The sequence below is a fragment of the Neofelis nebulosa genome, chromosome 4, assembly GCF_028018385.1.
Source record: "Neofelis nebulosa isolate mNeoNeb1 chromosome 4, mNeoNeb1.pri, whole genome shotgun sequence".
Lineage (NCBI taxonomy): Eukaryota > Metazoa > Chordata > Mammalia > Carnivora > Felidae > Neofelis > Neofelis nebulosa.
The window spans coordinates 46,567,548-46,592,378 of NC_080785.1; the positions used below are offsets into that span (position 1 = coordinate 46,567,548).

Here is a 24,831-nt window from a genome sequence, read left to right on the forward strand (position 1 = left end):
AGCAGAGAGAGAGAGAGAGAGAGAGAGAGAGAGAGAGAGAGAGAAAGAATCCCAAGCAGGCTCTGCACTGTCAGCACAGAGCTGGACACAGAGCTCAAACCCATGAACTGTGAGATCATGACCTGAGCCGAAATCAAAAGTCCTATGTTTAACCAACTGAGCCACCCGGGTGCCACCAGAGGCAAAACTATTTGAATCCTTACAGAGTTCTGAATCTACAGTGATGCAAATAGTACTTATATTTTAATTAAACAGTGAGCTGTTTATCGAATATTTTTGTGCTGGCCATTATGCAAAGATTCAGTGAAATAAGCCATGCTGAATGATATGTATATTCCATGTGTCATATTCCTAATAAATGATTTCCTTAATCCTTACCCTTCACTTATTCCCCATTAAAAAAAGAAGAAAAGCCCACCTAAAAGGCTCAAGTAGATTAGAAATGTCACAACTAATTAACTGGTTTTGCCTAGAAGTGGCAGAAAGTATAAACAAATTTTTGCTTTCCATTTTTTTACTTCTATGCTTCTCTCTCCACGGGGTGTCCCCGAAAGGGAGTTTCGGACCTTGGTAATTGAGATGGTGATGGCCACGGATATGTCCTGTCACTTCCAACAAATCAAAGCAATGAAGACTGCTCTGCAGCAGCCAGAAGCGTGAGTGCCCCTGTGACCTCATGTGTTTTTATGGGTGTCCGAAGAGGTGCTTGTCCACGTTGTAGCATCTTTGAAGAGCACCTTCTTCAGAGAACGTTACTGAATAGTCTCATAAAGTGGGGATGTTTGGAGGAAAGAGCATGAGAATTGTACATATCACAGATAGATTTTCATCAGGTTTGAAATAATAGGACCAGTAACAATTTGCTCCAATTAGAATTTAAAATAATTCTTCGTGGGAAACTAAATCATCAAAGATTCACTCAGCAGAGAGGCCACAAAAGGCAGTGAGTGACTCTTGGGTTCTTGTCTTTTTAAACGATGCGGTCATTCCAGAGATACTTTTGAGTCTATATGTGAGGTGTGCAGCTCAATAAACATGGAGACTCAGCTGATGACCAGCTCAGTTGCAGGATGAAATGATGCTTTCCCCCAGTTCAGCTGAAGTGGGGTTTGAGATGGGAGAATAGAAGAGATAAAACAAAGCAATGATTTTTAAAAACTCTGAAAGTTTGATCCTCACGTGTTTGGGTCCTTTGGGTTGACAGAATTGAAAAGCCGAAAGCATTATCCCTGATGTTGCACACAGCAGACATTAGCCATCCAGCAAAAGCATGGGAGCTCCATCATCGCTGGACAATGTCACTCCTGGAGGAGTTCTTCAGACAGGTACCTTGTTGTGCTACTCCTCAGGGCTGTCATCAGCCTGAATTTTCTGAATTTTCTATTTCAGCAATGCTATAATAAGACTATAGGAACTGCAGTAATTTTCTTTGGGGAGTAAGGTTTCGTAGCTTTTTGTTTGTTTGTTTTTTTGTTTTGTTTGGTTTTGTTTGTTTCTTGGTCATGTGATGTCTGACTCTTACCTAAATTTTGATTCTCAGAACATTATGGTGTTTCTGTCCTATACATTTCTGTTTGGAAAAAAAAAAAAAAACAACCAAGCACTTGTTTTTGGCAGTCTTTTGTCAAAATGTCAACTGGTTACCTTCCTTTTTACTCTTTATTTTAATGGGTTGACCAAATGGTAGTTACTTTTGCATTGTCCTGTAGGATTAACATGTTAATCTTTCACTCATAATAATTTAGCTGTTATAATTGGTTGGGTTGTTTCTTTTGAGCAGATAAGCCATGTTGTCAAATTCCAAAGTGAGGTGTGGCAATTTGTGGTCAGGAAATCACTAGATGCTGCTGCTTCAATTATATTTAAACTTACTACATCCTAAGACACAGGGCTGTGTTTTCTACAAGAGTAGCCAGAGTCTTTAGTGAGTAGGCAGTACTTTAAAATTAAATTTAAAAAGGGGCGCCTGGGTGGCTCAGTCATTTAAGCGTCCGACTTCAGTTCAGGTCATGATCTCACAGCTTGTGAGTTCGAGCCCTGCATCGGGCTCTGTGCTGACAGCTCAGAGCCTGGAGCCTGCTTCAATTCTGTGTATCTTTCTTTCTCTGCCCCTACCCTGCTTGTGCTCATTCTCTCTCTCTCTCTCTCATAAATGAATAAATGTTAAAAAATTTTTTAAAATAATATTAAATTTAAAAAAAGGTACACAGAAGTAGAGAAATAGGGGAATAAGTGCATAGTACCAAAAACTGATGTCTTCTCTAGAAGAGCTGCTATTAAAACATCTGCTTTGAGATACGAGGTCCTGAGGCTGAAGGCAAGATGACATATGCAGACTGTGGGGCCTGAATTACAGCCAATTCACATCAGTACAGTTAATTCAGTTCTTGTTACTTCATGAAGGGTGGTTCATGTCATGGACTCAGAGACTTCTGACACTGCACAGAACATTTAGGAAGGCCAGTCTCAACTTTGTCCCATGAACCGACAAGAGATAGGGTCTTTCACTGGTTACTTAATTTTTGGAAGCAAATTACTCCTATGATTACTCTTCTTCTGGGATTCTGGTTTGAATGGGAGAATTGTAGAAGGCATCTATATGTGTGTGTGTTTTCTTCTGAAACCGTACACAGTATCCAGTGATGAGGTGGGACTAGAGTTAACAGCATATTCAATGAAGTCCAGATGACTCTTTGTTGTTTTTTCTATTCCACCTGGTTCGTGGGACTAATCAAATCACTCTTCTAGTTCCTAAGAGAGATTTGTGTTTTAGGACATGGTAGTGGGGAGTGGATTTAGGGGAAGGTTGTACCAGATGTTTTCTTAGGGTCCTTCTGGCATTACATGTTCTACACTTCCTTCATACTGTCTAGGAGTTCACATCAGGATATGCATATACACATGCACCCCTCAGCTGTTATGTGAATACACCAGCAGGTACCCTATTCTGCATTTGGCTGTTTCCCTTTGCAAAGGCATTGGTTGGTCTCTCAGACTAGTTCTCACGGAGAACCTAGTGGTATGTGAGGAACTAGAGCTGTATAGGTGTAGCCTTATATATATAAGAATGACTCTGCAAATTCATCCTTAATCAAGGGCTAATTTGAACCATTTTTCCAGCTCTTTTCCTAATATCAGTGAGAGGATTTTCTGCAAATACCCCCTCTCCATTATCATATGCTTTCTTTAATATTGCTTGTGTAATAACACCCCTAATGGCTAGGAGTATTTAATTTGTAGCCAAAGGTCGGTGATAGTAACTCATGTAAGTTTGAGGTAATGAAATGATTCCTTCTTTTAATTGTGAGTGGATATGAGAAATTACTTAAACATGTGCACATTTTCCCCATAAAAGAAACCTTGTTTGCATACACATATGTTTGAATTGAATGAAAACGTGCTAGAGGCAATGTGAAAATAACCTTATTGAATTTCTTGCCCATTGGGAATGGAATGTTAGCTCACTGGACTGGAACTACTTTTTAGTAATTATGATTCAGTAAATTATTTTTATTGACTTAATATTTTAACCCAGATGCCATAAGCCATTGTAAGTAACCCATGTAGGAGAAATGTTGCCTCAGTTCTTAACTATAGATTTTAAATCAGACAGTTCAAATGGGAAATCTCAATGGGACTGTAGAGTCTTTGAAAGTATTACATTTGGAAGTTGGGCATAGCCTCAGTACTGAAAGACCAGACCTTCCATGCTTTGCTAAAAGAGTAAGTTATATCTTAAGTATTATAACCATATTTTATAAAATCTAAGCTACTGCTTCAGGGTGCTTCTCAATGAAATATTGACTTTAAAGAAGTATAAGTTTGCCTTTTTGGTAAATACATGCTATAAAAGTCTTGAGGTTCATTTCATTTATATTGTTGTTTATTTTTATATTTTGCAAATGTTCTCTACAATTCTTTTAATATCTTCTGTGTCTGTGGTTATTTCCCTGTTATTATTATTATTATTTTAAATGCTTATTTATTTATTTTGAGAGAGAGAGGGAAAAAGTGTGAGTGGGAGAGGGGCAGAGATGGAGAGAGAGAATCTCAAGCAGGCTCTGCACTGATAGCGAGGCTCCATCAATGTGGGGCTCAATCCTATGAAGTATGAGATCATGACCTGAGCCAAAGTCAAGAGTTGGATGCTTAGCTGACTGAGCCACCCTATTTCCCCATTTTAATTTTTTTAATTTTTAATTTTTAGAGTTTATTTTACTGAGAGAGAGAGAGAGAGAGAGAGAGAGAGAACATGTGTGAGTGGGGGAGGAGCAGAGAGAGAGGGAGACAGAGAATCCCAAGCATCCTCTGCATTGTCAGTGCAGAGCCCTATGTAGGGCTCGAACTCGAACTTGCAAACTGAGATAGTGACCTGAGCCAAAATCAAGAATGGGATCCATAACTGACTGAGCCACCTAAGTGCCCCTATTTCCTCATTTTTAATTTTCATTTCATATATTAGTGTTTGTGCCCTTTCTTCTCTATGAAATTAGCTAATCATTTGATTATTTTATTGTTTCTTTTTTATTTTATAATACCTTAATTGAGGTTTTCATTTGTACTAATTCATTTCTTCTGCTTGAGTTTACTTTGTTCTTTTGTTAACTTCCTGAGATAGATGCTTAATTCACTTATTTACATTCTGCCTGTTTAACATTACTAAGATTAGGAGTTTGTCTTTTTCTTATGAATCTTACAGATTCATATATGCAGTATGTTTACAATCACTCCTTTCTAAATATTCTGGAATTTTGGTGTAGATTTTTCTTTTACCCAAGAGTTGCTTCTGATAGAAGTGTTTGTTTATATAATTTCCAGTGGTAGGGTCTTTTGCTTTCTAGTTTTGTAATTATTTGTGGGTTATTGAAATTAAATCACAGAAATTTTTCATTGTTTGGATTTTATTGTGAATCATTTGTCACCTACTGTATAATCAGTGTTGTGAGTATTCACTGCTCTTGAAAAATATATTTATTTTCTTCTTGCAGGATATAAAATTCAAAGAATACTGTATACACCTACCTTATCAATTATGTCATTTAGGTATTTTATATATCATTAAAATTTTTTTGATCTTTTGTAGGATGACAAGTGTTTCTATTTTTTTTTTCTATGTAGTATGAAGGTTGATTCTATGTTACTTGGTTCTTGGATATTAATAACTATTAGACCATCATAATTTACTGTACCCCTTATCATTATAAAGCCTGCCTCTGTAGCTCATCTAATGCTTTTACCTAGAATTCAAATTTGACTCATTTTAAGAATATGACCCCTATATTTGCATAGATTTTTATGTTTCACCTTTCAGAAACACTTTGGTTTGGGTGTGCCTTTTAAACACTGTATATAGGGGCTTCTGGGTTGGCTCAGTTGGTTAAGTGTCCGACTTCGGCTCAGGTCATGATCTCGCAGTTTGTGGGTTCGATAGCTTAGAGCCGGGAGCCTGCTTCGAATTTTGTGTCTCTCTCCCTCTGCTTCTCTCCTGCTCACACTCCATCTCTCTCTCTCTGTCTCTCTGAAAAATAAACATTAAAAATAAATAAACACTGTACATAGTTGAAGTTTTTTTATGAGGTGATCTAAGATTCTTTTCTTTTATTATTTGAAATCAGCTATATTAACTGAATATCCATTGAAATGACAGAAATACTTGATCTTAGGTGCCATGACATTTTACATTATGCTTTCTGTTTTTATGGTTTCTTCTTAAATAGTTCACTGTATTGGCTATGCTGTCTGCTTTGTTATGTATTTACTTCTTCTGATGACTTGGAAGTTTTATATTATATTTTCAGTTTTTCCAGTGGCTAACTTGATAATAAAAAATTTTACATTCTCTATTTATTTCGATAGTATCTATTGCTTCCTTGTTATAAAAATTAGTAAACTTCTATTCCTCTCACCTCTTCCCTAGCACCTGTTTTAGCTGGCTTTATTAACTGGTTTAATTATTGTAGTCTGTCTTTTATTATTTAAATTTAGTTATGTTTTTTTATTTATCAAGTTTAAATGATATATTCTTACCCCCATCTACAACAGATAAGAAAGCCAGTGTTTATTCATTACCTTCCAATACCATTCCCCATTTTTTTTCATAACATAATTAACTCCTTATTGCTAGTTGTTGGCTATCATATTTCTAAATTGTCCTGAGTTTTTAAATGAGCATTCTCTGGCATGTACGACATGCTGTTTACAAAAGGTAAACCTTAAACAATACGACTTGGAAAGGTGGAAAACATATCTGGCAAAAGCATAATTTTCTAGTTTGTTTTTGTCTTGGTTCTACTCACTGCTGGTACTTTAGCTCTGGTTGATCTTTCATTGGTTGGCCAAAGTTGTTCTTCAAGTGGTTTCTTTTAGAAGAACGAATGCAACACATTTTTGTGTACTTGCCAGTTTTTCTACTGCTATTATATTTGGGCCATAGTTTGCTTGCTTTTTTTGTTTTTCTTGGTGGGTGGTGGGCCAGGGGTGGAATCAAGCTTTCTTTCCCTGAAGACTTTTTTAGATTTCACTCAAATATGTTCTACCTGTGCATATTGCTATGGAGGGGTTGGAGGCCCTGCTGTAATTATTTTCATGTCTAGGTGATGTATCTTTTTGCTTATGTGCCCTAAAGGATCATTTCTTTACCTTTGAAGCCCACTGACAGAACTGGGATATATTTCAGTAATGATTGTTCTGTAATAGCTTTTCTCGGGACCTGGCCTGTTCTTTTCCTCTGTAGATTCAGGTTACATTGATTAAATCTTTGAATGCTTTCCTTTTCCATTTATTTATTTCTCTTTTTTAGGGAAAGCAGTTATTCATATGTTGTCTCTCTTTTGTTTCTCTTCCATGACTATCACTTTTCTTTTAAACCTTCATTAACTCTTTGACCAGGGGTATTTGTGTGGCCTGCTTTTTACACTCCTGACCTCTATGCCCCTTACTGTGTTTCCATCGAGAAAAACTCTTGTTTGTGCAGCTTCGTATGCAATCTTCCTTTATGCAATGGTCTGTTTTTCTTTTCCGTTAGTTACAAAACTATCCTTTGTACTGAGGCTTTTGCCCTTCTTAAAAAATATTGATGTCTTCAGTAAAAAGGAAAGTGTTTGAATAATTCCACATGGGCCAGTAGTTATAGAACCATATAATATTGTTTCAATCAAGTTGAATTCACCAGAAGTACACCTTTCCACATTACTTTCTGCAAATTACTTTTTTTCCAATTCATAAATGTACCTGTCATCCAAAGGGAATTCAATGACCACTATTTTAAAATAGGGTTTTAATAGTTGAGCCTGCTCAGCTCAATTAAATCCAAAAGATGTATGTGATGTATAGATGTGGGTACAGACAAGTCCATGGGATAAGAAGTTGTTTTATAGCTTGTACTTTTTCAGTAATAAAATCCAAACTAATGCTTACGTCTTAATAGTCAAGTGGTTAGTGTTTCCCACCTCTTCTTCTAAACCACCCCCATTAAAATGTACCAAAAAACCAACTTGTATCCCTGCTTCATAGGGAATAAGAGTGGGTTTTACTTGTTTAAGCTGAGATATCCCACAGAACCATCTACACCACAACAGTTTATGTCATAAATCCTCTTCCTTCTTTTTATACTGCCCAAGAAGAAATAGCTCAGGGGTAAATTATTTTTATCATGCCAAGGAATACTCAGAAACAGAGGAGCCATTGTGTCCCATGGGGTGTCTATCCAGGAAAGGGTGCAGAAGGAACTGAGCCACTTCAGGACTGTTCCTGAGACCCTTGGATGTCCCCAGCACCTATTGTGACCCCACCATTCAGCTTCCTCAGACGCCCATTCCTTTTCCTTCCTTTCCTTTTGTGTGTGTGAACCAGCATCCTTTCTCTTCGATAACATGCCTTAGAAAGAAAAAGTATTTAGTTTTTGAACTTGGCCTAGTTTTTGAATGACGTTGTTACTTTTCACTTACTATTAATTTATTGGTAGTATTTATTATAATCAGAGTGTATTTGAGATAATAAATTCACTAAATGTTCCTCAAATATTGACTTAAATATTAGAGATATCTATTAGAAAACAATAATAGTTTTTTATTTATTTACATATATTTTCTCATTATTTAATCCTCATCATAACCTGATGAGATAAGTATTATTATCCATACTTTATAGAACATAAGACAGAAATGTAGAGAAGGAAAGTCAACTTCCTGTGATCACACAGCTAGAGGGAGAAAGGCCAGATTCAAGCCCAAATCAGTAGCCATTAACCTGAGCAAATTCTAGCCTTATAAAATGAATCAGCACACCTTCACTACTATAAGAAAGCTGTCATATTTTTCCTTTCCTCTAGGTGTGTGACTAAAGTCACACGGGTTTTAATTTTTTTTATTATTGTTTATTTGCTTTTGAGAGAGAGAAAGAGAGCGTGAGCAGGGGAGGGACAGAGAGAGATAGAGACAGGGAATTCGAAACAGGCTCCAGGCTCTGAACTATCAGCACAGAGCCCGATGCAGGGCCAGAACCCAGGAGCTGTGAGATCATGACCTGAGCCAAAATTGGACGCTTAACCAACTGAGCCACCCAGGCGCCCCTGGTTCAGGTTTAAAAAAATCATCTCCCTCATTATTTAGACTCTCGATAGTACTCGCTTATTATAGTGATGGTTTTTTAGTGAGATTGAGAATATATTGGTCAGAAAATTATTATTGTCTAACTTGGTAAACACAAGCAAGTATTTACTGTTTCATTTTTTGGTCCACTGTTCATTATGGACTGAGCCCTGTGCTTAAGACCCCAGAGCACTTACCTCAGGTATGTGGCTTTAGGTAGCAACACTAGCAGAATAAATCCGATCAGTCTGGTTTGAATTTGTGTCTTGGCAGGGGTGGGAGGAAGAGGTTCACTGGCTCAAGAAAGGCCACACAGATCGACGAAAACTTGAGAACACACAGGAATTCTGGCTGCAGTCTTAGCTCTAGGCCACAGAACTCGTTGGCTTTTCTTTCCTCGGGCACCAATTGCCGCCCGATGAGGCTTTCTGTACAACAGCATGTGCCTTTGCAGTTGGATGGAATGATTGGACCCCAGAGGGTTTCAGCCTCTGGGTGTCTTTTATGCACAGGATCAGGCCCCAGAAGGACTTATTACATAATGTAATTGTAATAATTATAATAAAGACCAGTGGCCTTTGTGGCAGTTGAAGTTGCTAAATAAAATCTGGGCAACTCCACCTACTGATCTTAATTTACTGTGACCTCCTATTTTTCCAGGGTGACAGAGAAGCAGAGCTGGGGCTGCCTTTTTCTCCTCTGTGCGACAGAAAGTCAACGATGGTTGCTCAGTCACAAGTGGGTACGTGTTGACAGCCCTTTGGATGGAAAGGAAAAACGGACTGGGGTTGCCTGGAAGTAAGCGCAGATGCTCCCAGTGATACTTTGGCTGGGAATCTGGCTCCATTCTGCTGTGCCATGCTTATGGCTTTGGCTGATTGGGTTGTTAGAGCCCCTCTCCCCATCCTTGTCCCTGGAATGTCGCTGGTTCGTAGGAAGATTAGACAGTGGTGCTCTGCTGTGTCTGTCATTCCCCACCAAGAGCAGAAAGGGCCTCAACTTTCCAACATGGTAAAAATCAGTGACAGGAAGCCCACTGTATTTCAACCTCTCCATTCTGCATGCAACACTGGAAGTCTCCCTGTCATTTCTCCCCAGTGATGCTTATTCCTTTGGCCCTGTTTCCAGGACAGTCCTATTTCCTGGATGACCTTAATTCCAGGAATGGCTCATTTTAAATGTTTCCTTCTTGTTAAAAACTTTTTAGCACCTTTTTTAAAAATAAAGATAATTTTGTACTGCTAATAACCATAATATATATGAATTACAAAAATCCTTAGATATGAGGGTCCCAGTATCACACATTAATCAAATATCATCAGTGATCTCCACCTTGGAAGAGTCTGAAATCATTCAAAAAATAAATTCAACAAGGATTTACTGATTTTTTTCTACTTGTGTTTTGAATACTATTTTTCATAATTGTTTTCATACTATTGTATTGAGTTTCTATTAGGCATGGGGCACTGCTGGGCACTGTACTAGATGGCATAAAAAACAAATACAAATTATAAATGCTATCTGCTCCCAAAGACATTGAGCCAGTATTGGGTGGTAGGCAAGACTTTAGGAAAACAGTGTCTGTTTGAGTGTTACAGTGCTAAGATTGAGTTTTCTATGTGGTACATTCAGGCACTGAATAGTGTCTGTGGACCATTAGACTCAGAAAGATTTGTTGAAGGGTAATGTTTGAGTTGGGGATTAAGAAAGAAGTAGGCAGTGTAGGCAAATGGTGTAGGTGAGAGGTGTGTAACAGGCACATACATGGAAGGGCATTCCAAACAAGGGATTAGCATATACAAAGCAGGGAAATTTAAAACAGCCTAGTACGGTCAGGGAATTACAAATAATTCCATATGGTTGGAGTAGCGGGCAGAGTGTATGATGAAGTGAGGGCCGTGTATGGAGAGAAAATCAGGGCGTATCCAAAGAGTTTTAAGTAAGATTTAAAAATGTATAAATGGATGCTTTAGAATGAGAGTCAGCAAACTGTAGCTGTGGGCCATATATGGCCTACCACTCAGTGCTGTAAATAATTCCATTATAAGACAGCTAAGTGCGATATTTGAGTGTTGTCTATGGCTACCTTTGTACTACAGTGTGAGAGTTACGTAGCTGTCCTAGATTTGGCCCGTAGAACCTAAAATATTTACTATTTGGCCCTTTACAGAAAAAGCTTGTCAACTACTATTATAGCAAGATTTCTCTATCGGTAGCTTGGAGGGTTTTGAGTAAGACTAGAGGCGAGGGAATCAGCTGGGTGCCTTCTGCAGGCTTACAGGGAAGAGATGATGAGAGTGAGAATTGAGGAAGCACATAGACTCTCCGGGAGAAAGGTGGCATATAACATATTAAGGATTCAGCTGGATGCAAACCTAAGGTAAAGGCAGCGATCCAGATTAAGTGGTTGGACCATGGTCCCATTTATGAGGGTTGGAGGGAAAGCTGATGAGTTAGTTCTGGTTTGGACATACTGAGTTTAACTTGTAAGAAAGCAAAAAGGTGAAATAGTATCATGAAACACTTAAGCTTCAGCTTAAACTAAAATTGTAAAAGTATACCTCAATTAACTATAACACAAATTTGGCCATCAGTGTTTCCTTATCAGGATACTGTGGGCATTTGGGGCAATCCTTGTTTGGTCAATTGCATTATACGGTTTTCAGCATCCTTCATTGCTGGACATTAAATGCCAAGATCACCTGCACTTCAGTCATTATGAAAACCAAATAAGCATTTGTACCAAACACTGTATTTCCTTGGATTGGTATTTCATTTCCTTCTAACTTTCACATGGCTGCATTAAGGAATGGCGACCAATAGTTTCAGGTCATATAGTTTCTCCTAACGTGTCACAGAACACTTGGGTATTTTTGAGCCATTGACACAGTGACTCCAGCCTAACATCAACTGTCTCTCCAACATGGCTGTATCTCTAAGGTACAGTTCCAGATCTGACCCCTCTCCCAGTTTCCAGCCCTGTTTCTCCCAATTCTGTTTGCCCTCTGCCATCTGGATGTGTCCCCTGCACCTAATAGTCAGCACATCTAAGTCTGAGCCCATCATTTTTTTCCCCAGTCACGTTTTGTCCCCCCGCCATCATCCCTGTGTTCTCTGCTCTGCTGTGGGAGATCTCCTTGGAGACAGCACCACTACTGCAGCACGTGGACCTGTGCCTCCATCACACATCTGCCTTACGATGAATGACACTGGGTCCCTCTTCCCTTACCTTCCTTTGAGCTATCTCGACAGCTTCTAAAATGATTTTCTCAGCCTCAGCCCCTCCTGCTCTCTCCCTTCCCATCCCTCTTGCCAAATTAACTTTCCCAAAGAACATTTAAAAAAATCTTAACTGTGATGGTGCCCAAACACGTCGAGGAGTGTAGAGTACCCATCTAAGTCTCAGCTCCTTAGCTCCACCCTCAGGAGCCTCCTGCCCTGAGCAGGTGACTACCTGCCTTCCCAAGATTCCCCTTTCCAACTCCAAAAAAGTCTTTAAGCCTCAGTCATTCCTCAGACACATCCTGCCTTTTTCCTATCCTTGTCACTTTGCTTATTCCACTCCTTCCACCTAAAGTGAAGAGCCTTAGGTCTCAGCTCAAACACACAACTCCCCTAAAGCTATTCACAGACCTCTCGTGAGAGGGAAAATATCCTTCCTTCCTTACCTTCCCAGAGGCCTTATTTGGGCTTCCCCTTGGGCCCTTTCCATATCCCCTCAGGGCCATTTTTGTGCTCAGGTCATGTCTCCTGTAAACTCCTTGAGGGTAGGCAGGTTGTGTTCTACATTTTCATCTTTTATGCAGCACCAACCACAGATCTATGACACAGTGGAGGTTGGATATGAGTTTCTTAAGCACTTTATTGCACCATCTACTAAAAAGTCATGGGAAGTTACATAGGAGAGATGGAACTCACTCATGATATTCAACTCCAGGAATATGTTAAATGAATAAGACCAACCTTCTCTCTCCTGATCTGATCTGGAGCTCCTCTGCAGATGAAGTTTAAAAAAAAGAGAAGGTTCATCAGTTTCCATAGGGAAGTATGGAAGGGACCAGTTTATGTGTAGTTCCTCTGAAGCGTTGCTGTCTCTCTTCAGGTTTTATTGATTTCATCGTGGAACCCACCTTTACTGTGCTCACGGACATGACCGAAAAGATCGTGAGTCCTTTAATTGATGAAACCTCCCAAACTGGCGGGACAGGACAGAGGCGTTCAAGGTCAGTGCAGAAGCTTGAAGGGTGAGGGTCAGGTCGGTCTCTCCACAAGGACAGAGTCACTCCTTTGGGAGAGATGGGGGTTTTTCATAATGAGGTTTGCCCTCCCTCTCTTGTAAGAGAGATGTCTGCCTCTTTCTTTTTCTCAGAGGAGTTGAAGCTGTACTGTCTGTACTCTCCAGGCTGGCCGGGAAGGGAATGACCAAGGTCCACACCGTGACCAGAGCATTCCCAGTACAGGTTTCCTACCACATTCTCTCTTTCGGTGCTTTTGCTCGTGGCAACATCCACCCTGGCACTTTGATTGCCTGAGCCCAGACAGTCCTTGCTTCCCATACTCCAAAAAGACAGTCCCGCTGATCAGAGTCATCCCAAGAAATGAAACTCACTTTCATTTCTAGGTTCAGGAAGGGAATGAAGCGGAGGAAGGAAAAAAACCTGCAAGTTTTTGTTGTTGTTTTTTTTTTTTAAATTTTTTTTTTTCAACGTTTTTTATTTATTTTTGGGACAGAGAGAGACAGAGCATGAACGGGGGAGGGGCAGAGAGAGAGAGGGAGACACAGAATCGGAAACAGGCTCCAGGCTCTGAGCCATCAGCTCAGAGCCTGACGCGGGGCTCGAACTCACGGACCGCGAGATCGTGACCTGGCTGAAGTCGGACGCTTAACCGACTGCGCCACCCAGGCGCCCCAAAAACCTGCAAGTTTTAAGCCACCCTCTGACACGGTTTCATTATATTGAGCATAGATTAGTGGCAGGTTCTGGAGTCAGATTCCAGGTTAAACATCCCAATCCCATTACGTTGTACCTGTGTCATCTCAGGTGAGTTTTCTTGATTTCCCATGTAGGTTGTAATACTCCTAGGCTGGGGGAAAGACGAAGTGAGTTATTCAGTCTACATAAAGCCCTTATAACAGGATCAAGCACAGAGGAAATGCTTGCACCATGGCTAGTATTCCTGCCCCTCCCCTGCTTGTCCATGTAAAACCTGGGGCTTTGTCATAAATGAGAAAGGGGGGAAATGGAATTAATGGGAAAAATAAGAAAAGAGCAAGAAGGAGAGAAGGTAAGAGGAATATTAGGACAGTGGGATCCCGAACTCTCAAGGTGCATGAACCCAGTGACGGCTGCTAACAAGGAGGACGGAAGCCTTCTCCCCCCTGCCCCATGGGACTGGGCTGAAATGTATCCTGCTGGTCTAGTCAGCCAAGGTTGTCAGCGGGTGCGCATTTGTGTCAGTCACTGCGCAAGCCACCTGGAAGTGTATAATACCTTAAAGTTTCCCAGGAGGCTACACTTTCTATGTTTGCAAAAATGCCCGTGTTTCAAGCTTGAAGTAATATTCATTTTAAAAAATGTCTTTTGCATGTCTCATTTCCCACAATCTCTAAGGTGTCTGTGCCTTTTCAGCTTCCCCCGAGGATACAAGGAAATCATCTTACTCTGGCCTTGGGAATCCTGGGGTCAGAGGCACTCAAGTACAGGGGGAGGTGGACCTGGAGAGAAAGAGGAACAAGTGACTGGGTAACTTGGAAAAGTGGTCAGTGTAGAAGCAGGTGGGTGCACTGTGGAACTAAGTAGGAGCCTGATTTCAAATTAGTTAACTTCGGAGAGTTGAAGCCAGAAGATTCATATGAGGGAATTGTAGTCATATTGAATAAGAAGATACCAATCAACAGAGAAGAAATACAGGGGATATGGATACTCATGAGGCTGAAATCTTGATCTTTTTCTCCTGCTGAGAATACAGAATTTCCCATCTCTCACATATGGAAAGAGGAATTGCACCCCAATAACTTGAGGAGCATTGCTCACTCCTTTCTTGGGCTTGTTCACTGGGATATGTTTTTCAAACACTAACCATCCTCTTGGGTATGACTTTTTGATCTCCAGTTTGAACAGCATCAGTTCGGCAGATGCGAAGCGATCGGGTGTCAAGAGCACTGGATCAGAAGGAAGTGCGCCCGTCAACAGTTCTGTCATCCCTGTTGACTATAAGAGTTTTAAAGCCACGTGGACTGAGGTGGTGCACATCAATCGGGAGAGATGGAGGGCCAAGGTGCCCAAAGGTAACGTGTTACTGGCGAACCTTCCTGGAGATCTGTCCAAATCCACTTAAAAAAACAGGGCATTGCCAACCCTGATTTCTCGGTATTGCAAATGAAGCACAATCTCAGGCTGTTTATCCAAATGGCGGAATGTTAGGCTCTACCGTCTTTTGCTGTTCATTGTACGTAATGCTCAGTACATGACAGAACGAGGCAGCCCACCGAGTCCCCATTTCAGCATGACCTTTGTGCTATATGACTAAATTCCTCTTTTTGGTATAAAGATTCTACAGAGGATGGGTGTTGTTATTTCTTGGTTTTTGCTGGACTACTTTCATTCTCATTTCGTGTCATGTGACACACTTGTGAAGCCTTAATTTCTTCCTTCCTCTAAGTAAAGCCTGGCCAATAGCCACCCCTGCCATTACGTTAGGACAGAGAGAGCTTTAATATCCTTGCATACGTTTTTATCTTCCTTTCATGTTCTCAACTTCTTTTCAGTCATAACTCAGACTGATCTTCTGAGATGAAGGTAACTTGTAGGTAAAATTCATTGAGGCCAACGTCAAAATTCATATCAGAAACATCATGACTCTTGGTACTGTAAATAAAAAAGACTGAAATCTGTGCGCTTCTTGAAAGCTGAAACCCATTTGCTCATACATGTATTTGTGTTTATTGAACACATACTACACGGTCCATACATACTACATGCTCATCTTGTAGTCTAGGGAGGAACACATACCTGAGATAAGGGCGTGATGCTGTGGTGCCTGATTCCAGGGAGGCACGAAAACATAGTTGGCTCTTGGGAGCTCAGCGAGGAGCTCGGTGAGGGGGCTGATCCCAGTAGGATTTGTGGAGGTGAGCCTTCAATAATAGTCAGTGCTTGTTAACATCTACTGAATGAATCCCTACTATGTGCCAGGCTGTGTTCTGTGCCAAGAGTGCAGAGGTGAATAACAGACATCCTCATCCTCAAAGCTCACAGTCTCTTGAGGGCAGGAGGCATTACCACAGAGTTTCTTTCAAAGAAAGAACGGAAGTTCACTCAAGGATTTGCACTTGTCACCAGCACTCACTGGCCCCTGTCCCCTGATCCTCATAACAAGGAAAGAGAGTTCTATCCTCAAACACAGCACTGACCCTTTCATCCACCAGTGCCCGCACAACACGTTGGAAGAAGTGCGGGAGTGGCTGGGCACAACACGTTCTGGCCCTGTTGGCCCCTCATACTTCAGGGGGTGCTTCCGGTGTGGGAGAGAAGAGACCTCACTGCTGGAGTTAATCAGATGCCAGCCACTGTGGCTTGTCCACAGAATCCTGTCCAAGTGGCTGCTCATTTCATGTGGGGCAGAGGGTTTATATTTATATTTATGTTTATGGTGCTGTTAAGGCATAATTGGGCCCTTATCATTTCAGGACAGATGTTGCACCCTGAGCTACGGAGCCAACTCCTCTTCCGTACTTTAAGGGTAGCCTCTCACAGTGTATTCAGATGCTTTAAACATTTAAATTCTCCCTGTTGGCAGGCATTGCAAACAGCAGTGGCAGCTACTACCCCATCTCAAAAGAAGCACTCTCTTGTAATCAATTACACTCATTACGTTTGAAAATCCAATTCCTGACAACACACAGTCTAAAGAGGTACTTCAGAATAATTTGTTTGCAGTTATCTGGCTTCCTTAAGTTACCTTCTGAAACTAATGACCTGGGGGAGCGTTAGTTTCTTTTCCAGGAGAAAACTGTCCCTTTAAGAATGACAGATAAATAAAAGCGGATAATTACAAAATGTTAGGTATGCTGATGGAGATATGGTTAAGCTATTTTGGAAGCATAAAGGGACGTTTCCCTAAACCTGCTTATTTGGGTATTTGGGAAGGCATCCTGTAGCCAGGACTTCAAGGATGCTTGAGGTTGAGTCCTGAAGGAGGTGCTATATTTAAAAATGGGGAACAAGGAGGGAGTGGGCACAGGCACAAAGCCTGGATTATGTATGTTTTGTGGGAGAATAGTTTGAATATCAAAGCAAATTTCAGTTAGTGGGGAAATGGAGAATTGAATCCCTATTTGCACCGTGCTCTTTGGCAGATTCATGTAGATTTCTTGAGAAAATTACCTTCTGGGGATGATAATACACATCACAGAGCTGATGCAAAGAACAGAAATAATATATGAAAAGCACTGAGAACAGAGCCTGTGTGTGGTTAGTGCCTGATAACTCATAGCTGTTACTTTAAAAAATTGGAAAAGAAAGTTAGAGGTTTGAATGCAGAGTTATGAAGACGGTGGTAAAAATACTAACCTATATCTAATACTTTATTACATTTTCAGCCTCCCGGTAATGCTGTTGACTAGTTCACTGGTGTTAAGAAATTCAGTTTGCATCTCTTTTCCCTCTGGTGATCAGTTTGTACCAGATTATCCCAGGCTGTTTTGCCTATTGTTCTTTTCTATCAGAAAACCGTGATTTCAAGAAAGCCTGACCTGTATGGAGCACTTGAACCTATGTTGTTATTAAATGGATTAGAATGGGATCTAAAGTCTTGGTTTTACTGACCAACCTGATTTACAAAGCGAGCTAGACCAGAACCCATAGTTGTTAGAAAAGATTAAACCAATATTTCTTAACAGCTCTCAGGGCTGAAAATTATTGTTCCCAAACAAAGATGTGTAGCTATAACAATTTGCAAGTCTGATCGATATTGATCAATTGAAAATTTTTTTTAATGTTTGTTTTTGAGAGAGAGAGAGGGAGAGAGAGAGAGAGACAGAGAGACAGAGAAAGACAGAGGGCAAGTGGGGGAGGGCAGAGAGAGAGGGAGACACAGAATCTGAAGTAGATTCCAGACTCTGAGCTGTCAGCACAGAGCCTGACACAGGGCTTGAACTCACAAACCATGAGATCCTGACCTCAGCCGAAGTCGATGCTTAACCGACTGAGCCACCCAGGCTCAATATTGATCAATTTTTGTTTAGTATTTAATACTTTTTAAACATTTTTTTCTGGTGTAAGAATAATTTGTGTTTAGGTTACAGTGCTGACATATAAGTAAGATATATAAAGAAGAAAATAAAAATCACTCCAAACCTCTCCAACCAGACATAGCTATTAGTGAAATTCTGATGTATTCTTTTTTTCTTTTCTTTTTCTTCTCTTTTCTTTTTTTTAATATGAAATTTATTGTCAAATTGGTTTCCATACAACACCCAGTGTTCATCCCAACAGGTGCTCTCCTCAATGCCCATCACCTACCCCCCCCCCCCCATCAACCCTCAGTTTATTCTCAGTTTTAAGAGTGTCTTATTGTTTGGCTCTCTCCCTCTCTAACTTTTTTTTCCTTCCCCTCCCCCATGGTCTTTTTTTAAGTTTCTCAGGATCCGCATAAGAGTGAAAACATATGGTATCTGTCTTTCTCTGTAGGACTTATTTCACTTAGCATCACACTCTCCAGTTCCATCCACGTTGCTACAAAAGGCCAGATTTCATTCTTTCTCATTGCCAAGTAGTATTCCATTGTATGTATAAACCACAACTTCTTTATCCATTCATCAGTTGATGGACATTTAGGTTCTGTCCACAATTTGGCTATTGTTGAAAGTGCTACTATAAACATTGGGGTACAAGTGCCCCTATGCATCAGCACTCCTATATCCCTTGGGCAAATTCCTAGCCGTGCTATTGCTGGTTTATTTTTATTTTTTAATGCTTATTCTTATTTTTAAGAGAGAGAGAGAGAGAGGGAGAGCGAGTGAGTGCAAGCAGGGCAGGGGCAGAGAGAGCAAGACACAGAATCAGAAGCAGGCTCCAGGTTCTGAGCTGTCAGCACAGAGCCCTCTACATGGGGCTAGATCTCATGAACCGTGAGATCATGACCTGGGCTGAAGTCGGACCCTCAACCAACTGAACCATCCAGGTGCCCCCGATGTAATTCTTTTTAATTTTATTTATCATGCATATATATAAGTAAAAATTTTCCCCACACATTGCGATCATAGTATAATATTGTCCTGTATTTCATTTTTAAACATTTTTTTAAGTTTATTTATTTATTTTGGGAGAGACAGAGATAGTGTGAGTGGGGGAGGGGGAGAAAGAGAGGGACAGAGAAAATACCAAGCAGGCTTCCTGCTACCAGTGCAGAGCCTGACGTGGGGCTCAAATTCATGGAACTGCGAGATCGTAACCTAAGCCAAAACCAAGAGCTGGATGCTTACCTCACTGAGCTACCCAGGTGCCCCTCACTTTACTATTTCTATTTTGAGCACTTTATCTTCATACTAGTATTCTTGGAAAGTATGATTTAAATGTCTGCATTGTATGTGATACCATAGTTTAATCATTCCTCCATTTCTGCACATTTTGGTTTCCAATTCTTCATTATTGCATATCACAGTGTTAAAAACATGCAAGTTCAAAAGTCTTTGAGCCTACGTATGATTATTTATCTAGGATAAATTTCTAGGTGTGAAATTTCCTTTGTCAAAGTAGATGAAAAACTGTAAGGCTCTTGATATATATTATCAAATTTCTCTCTGGCAATTTTTTTCAACTAATATTATCTCCCAATAGAAGTGGGAAATATTTCCCTATATCCCCCCTTCATTTTTCCATTAAAATGTTTATATTTTTACTGTTGATTCATATTAACTCTTTATATGTTAAGGATGGTAATTCATCAGTTGACAAAGTGTCTTGCAACTTCTGCCCTGCACTAGTTTGTCCTATGCCTTTTAATTTTATGTTCTTTTTTTCCCTGATAAGTATAGTCACGATCTCTGAACATATAACATTACTACAATATTTTCAGTAGGACTATATTTCCTGTGCTCTAGCTTTTATCTCCATGACTTATTTATTTGTAACTGGACTTTGTATCTTTTAATCCCCTTTATCTATTTAATCCATCTCCCTACCCCGCAGCTAACTTTATAAATGGTCTTTTAAAATATATCCTATTTTTATTTTACCAGAGATTTCCTTTACATTTTTATTGACCTATGTGTATCAATGTAAATAGGAAATGGTATGGCTGAGCTTGGGTGGCTTACTCTGTTAAAGCATCCAACTTCGGCTCAGGTCATGATCTCATGGTTCGTGGGTTCAAGCTCCTCATCGGAATCTGTGCTGACAGCTCAGAGCCTGGAGCCTGCTTCAGATTCTGGGTCTCCCTCTTTCTCTGCCCCTCCCCTGCTTGCACTCTGTCTGTCTCTCTCTCAGAAATTAATAAAACATTTTAAAAAATTAAATTAAGTAATTGTATATAATGACACTCCTTTGCAAATGCTGATTTATGGAATTTTTATTTATTTCCTACATAATCACTGTTTTTGTTGAAATACTATGAGATTTTTAATCTAGGTGATTATAAGTAGATTATTATTTTATAATTAACTTAACCTTTAATATTATTTGTAATATTTGCATCAAGTTTTATATGTATTAAACAATTATTTCCATTGAACGCTAAGATTTACTAGTTTTATTGCACATCATTAATATATTTCCTTATTCTTAAGTTTCTAATATTAGTTGAATTTTTCTATCAGTTGGAGCACTTTTTGGCTTCAGTTTTTAAAAGGTGAAAGATTTATGCGATCTGAAGAGAAACCAGAGCATTTGGCTTCAGTTTTTAGAAAGATCCTGTGTGAACACCTTCTGGATCCTTAGATAGCTGGAGATATTTTTCTGTTGTTTTTGTGTACAACTAAGAGTTAACTATTCAAAATTCATATAGTATTTTGGTTGTTTTTCAGTTTCCTTTTCTCTCTCTCTCTCTGTAGGTAGTTTAAGAAGGCAATTCAGAAAATTTTACCAAGGGATAACTACTGCAATACCATTTTTAACCAAGAGACTACAAACCATTATTCAGAAAGGGAGATGAAATGAAATCAATGTAGTTCTCCCAGAATGCATAGCATGCAGCGTGGGATAGGACCAGCTCTAAGGAGAAGAAGCAAGATTTGTGGATCATGAGGCCCCTGCTCTGCTTTGCTCTACCTTTACTCATTAGCTGCTGGTTTGGGCCATTTTCATAATGAGTCAAATCCCCACAGATATCCTGAAATGGGAAGCAAAAGGAAATGCAGTTGAACTATGGCATTTGCTTTCTACTAGTCTAGAAGCCTACGAGTGCCATGGATGCTAAATCTAAGACCTGACAAGTTAAATCTATATATATTATCGTTGGAACCTTATAGCACAAATTAATTGTGTGCTAGTCTACTTTTTCTCTTTGTAGGAAAGGTTTATGTATCTTGTATGTCTGAAAATATATGAGAATCTGTTTGCAGTGGCACAAACATACCTTCTGCTGATTTTTTTCTTAGTTGTATGTTTGCTTGTTTTTGTCTACTTCTTTTGAGTAGTATCGCTGGGTGCTGATAGCTGATCACACTAATTTCAGTTATTTCACAGAATCATGGAGAGATGGGAGTAGAGTAGTGAAGTGGAAGAACATGGCAAAGCCACGTGCTGGAACACAGTTGCCACAGGGACAGGAGTCATATAGTAGGGCGGGCTGCCTGGGGTCTGATTGTAATGTCATAAGAGCTGCCATTCATTAATTCAAACATTAATTGACCGCTGTCAGCTGTAGTTGAGCAAACATGGATTTGTTTCTGAAATGGACCTTCTCCCAGTTTTTATTTTTCCTTGCTAGATTTCCATAGAAAATTGTTCTGACTCAGTTGTCAAATAAATTTTTTTTGCTCACATATTTTATGCTCTTCTGTAGCAAACCAGAATTTAACACCTTCAGTTTTTATCAGTTGCTTTTGCCTTGTGGATATTTTGAATGTTGAAAGTTTGCCACAGATTCAGTGGGGATTCTGTGAGGGGACCATAAACTATTTAACCTGCTACCTGAATGTGAGTGAATTCCCCTCCCCCTCACTTTTCCTCTCTATATAGTAAGTACAATCATCTTTTTTTTACTCACCTGTATTTAGTGGTTAAGGAAACCAACATTTGTCAAATGGCTAACTCTTTCAAGATAGGACTTTAGAGTTTGTATGCTTTCTGTATTTTACACAGGTCTAGATTACAGATGGAATATGTACAAGTCAGGTTCATTGGCAGATTGGGCAAATCATACCCATTGTGTGCATTTTCACTTAGTTAACAAATACTCCATGAGCGTCTTCTATGTGCCAGATGCTGCGAATTCAGTGATGGAGATGACATTTGACTTCTGTCTCTCGGGCACTATGCGAGGGTGAGAGGAAGTCTGGGCGAACATTCCAGGGGGCCTCCTGTGACCCTGTAGTCCACTGAGAATGCCATTTCACTATTTTCTGCAGGGGCATCTTCTTACTCCTTAGTTGTACTTTTCTGTAGAAGTCAGAAGAGATATCATACTCTATATGTGCATAATTAAGTTATTTTGTAAAGAAATCTTTCCTCGCCTTTTCATTGTAAAGTATAAATGCATCCTCTTGGGAAGTAGAATGTCAGGAAATAGTGAATGGCAAACATTTAAAATTTAAATGAGTGCTCATCAATCCTGATTGCATGTTAGAATCATCTGGAGAGCATTTAAAATATCCTATTCTTGCCCCTCTCCCTCCAGAATACGATTTAATTTGTCTGGGGTGACACCAAGGCATTGAGTTGGATAGGTGGATAGATGAATCAATGAAAAGAGTAATAAAAACTTCATAATATATTAAGGAGGACATTGAAGCCAGGCAAATCTAGGGGCGGGAGAAGCCAAGTGAAGCCAGAGATCATCGACATCCACAAAATACAATACAGTTCAATGACAGGTGAACCTGGATCAGATTTGGGCTTTGTGCTCTTAACCAGGTAAAACAGGGGAAACAACCACTCTGGTGACCATTAGATTAAAAACAAACTTGTCGTCTGTGAAAGCTAGCTTTTTCAGGACCAACACTAACCAAGGGAAATCAAGAGGACCCCTGATAATAATGAGGTGTAGGATATTTTTAACACAACACACCTAGGTTTAAAAAATGAAATAATGTTTTCTATAATGGATGGCACAATCTGGAAAGCCTTTTGAGTCAGTTGAATGCTAAATGGGGTGAGCCTCTACCCTAAGGGATGATTGGTCTCTGTTAGGTGTGTGTCACTTTCTGCAACCAAGTGCCACTTTATTGCCTCCAAGGCCCCCGCATGACCTCAATTCTGCATGTCCTTGGCCATTTGACCACATCATCTGTCACTAACCTCTTCTAAACTTGTGGTAGCCATACTGACTAACTCAATATCCCTTGAACATTCTACACTCATTCCTACCTCATGGCCTTGACATTTTTAAATTCCTCTGTCTTATATGCCATTTCCCCTAATTATTGCACAGCCAGCAATTCATGACAAAGAATCTGGTCAAATTGCACTTTCTTTACCTCCTGATGCAATGCCACCTCCCTCCTTTATGTTTATTGTGTTCCATCATATTATTTTGCTTCACCATTTTTATAAAACCCTTTCACCACCTGAAATTATCTTAGTGACTTGTTTACTTAATTATGATCTTTTCTATTTCATAATTCTTACGTGCTGCTACATTCCCAGCACCTAAAATGGTGCTTGACACTGTAGCTATTCAATAAACTATCAGTTGAATGAACCAATCTATCTTTTCATGTATACTTGACCATATGTAATTATGCCATGTTTTTGATGAAACACAGAGCCAGATCCTTTCATAGTAAGCAGAATTGGCAATACGGCTGACATCCTGTCACTAAAGGGGAAGATACAGACCAGGACACCTGGCCAAACTGAAGGCCACCTCTAATCTTGTGGACAGTTTGAAGACCTGTGTTTTGTAAGGCCTAATTATCCTCTTCCTACTTAAAATTTTTTTTTTTTAATGTTTATTTATTTTTGAGAGAGACAGAGACAGAATGCGAGTAGGTTAGGGGCAGAGAGAGAGGGAGACCCAGAATCCGAAGCAGGCTCCAGGCTCCGAGCTGTCAGCCCAGAGCCCGATGCGGGGCTCGAACTCACGAGCTGTAAGATCACGACCTGAGCCAAAGTCGGACGCTCGACCGACTGAGCCACTGAGGCGCCCCATCCTCATCCTACTTTTAAATTCACAAACAGTGACCTGAAACTGTATTGTTCTAGTGGCAATTATTTTTCCTGTCTTTCTGTTTTGTAATCAGTTGTTTATGTTTAAACTCCAGATCCTAAACAGATCTACATGAAACTCCAATTTTCACAGTGGCACAGGAGAGTTTTGTAATGTACCTGAGCCTTGACTTCACTTCCATAAAATATGGTTTTAGTAATAATAGCTACTGCTTAAAGGTATTTTGAGAATGTAAGGAAGTATTCCTTGAAAAGCACTTAGCATAATACCTGGCATAGAGGACACACTCAGGAGAAGTCACTGATGATAATATTGAAATTGCCAATTATAATCTTGATTTATTCATTATCATTATCCTTATTATTATTATTATTTTCTCCCTTCCCTCCCTTATAATCCACTGATTTCACAAATGACATCACCATGAACCAATTTTATTGGTTTCCTGAATATACACACTAATCTGATGTGAATTAACCAAAAATATACCCCAAACACTCAGTGCAAAGGCTTGGTTTTGTTCAAAGAGGCAATTTCCCTAATAGTGTGACCTCTTTTTATCTTTTCTGTGCCTTTCCTAACTTGCCCTGGGTACAGAGGAGAAGGCCAAGAAGGAAGCAGAGGAAAAAGCTCGCCTGGCCGCGGAGGAGAAGCAAAAGGAAATGGAAGCCAAAAGCCAGGCTGAAGAAGGCGCGGCTGGCAAAGCTGAGAAAAAGACATCTGGGGAAGCTAAGAATCAAGTCAATGGAACTCGCACAAACAAAAGCGACAACCCTCGTGGGAAAAATTCCAAAGCTGAGAAGTCCTCAGGAGAAAAACAACAGAATGGTGAGTACAGTTTCACCGGTGAAAGGCTCTTTTCGGGGTGCTGATGACGTGATGAATGGAAACTGGCCAACAGCCACACCCGTGA

At 39.9% G+C, this 24,831-nt stretch overlaps 1 protein-coding gene across 11 annotated transcripts in view; it reads left to right on the top strand.

Moving 5' to 3' along the window:
• The window catches only part of PDE1C (phosphodiesterase 1C), a 516,106-nt gene that overhangs the window by 420,548 nt on the left and 70,727 nt on the right, over window positions 1-24,831 (top strand). For all 11 annotated transcript variants that reach the window (XR_009260337.1, XM_058724658.1, XM_058724659.1 and 8 more), the window contains 6 exons: window positions 555-656; window positions 1,205-1,325; window positions 9,249-9,330; window positions 12,691-12,811; window positions 14,702-14,877; window positions 24,516-24,746. Coding sequence is in view for 10 of the 11 variants with exons in the window: in XM_058724658.1 (XP_058580641.1) it covers window positions 555-656; window positions 1,205-1,325; window positions 9,249-9,330; window positions 12,691-12,811; window positions 14,702-14,877; window positions 24,516-24,746 (833 nt within the window). In the remaining variant the exon portion in view is untranslated. The remainder of the gene's footprint in view (window positions 1-554; window positions 657-1,204; window positions 1,326-9,248; window positions 9,331-12,690; window positions 12,812-14,701; window positions 14,878-24,515; window positions 24,747-24,831) is intronic.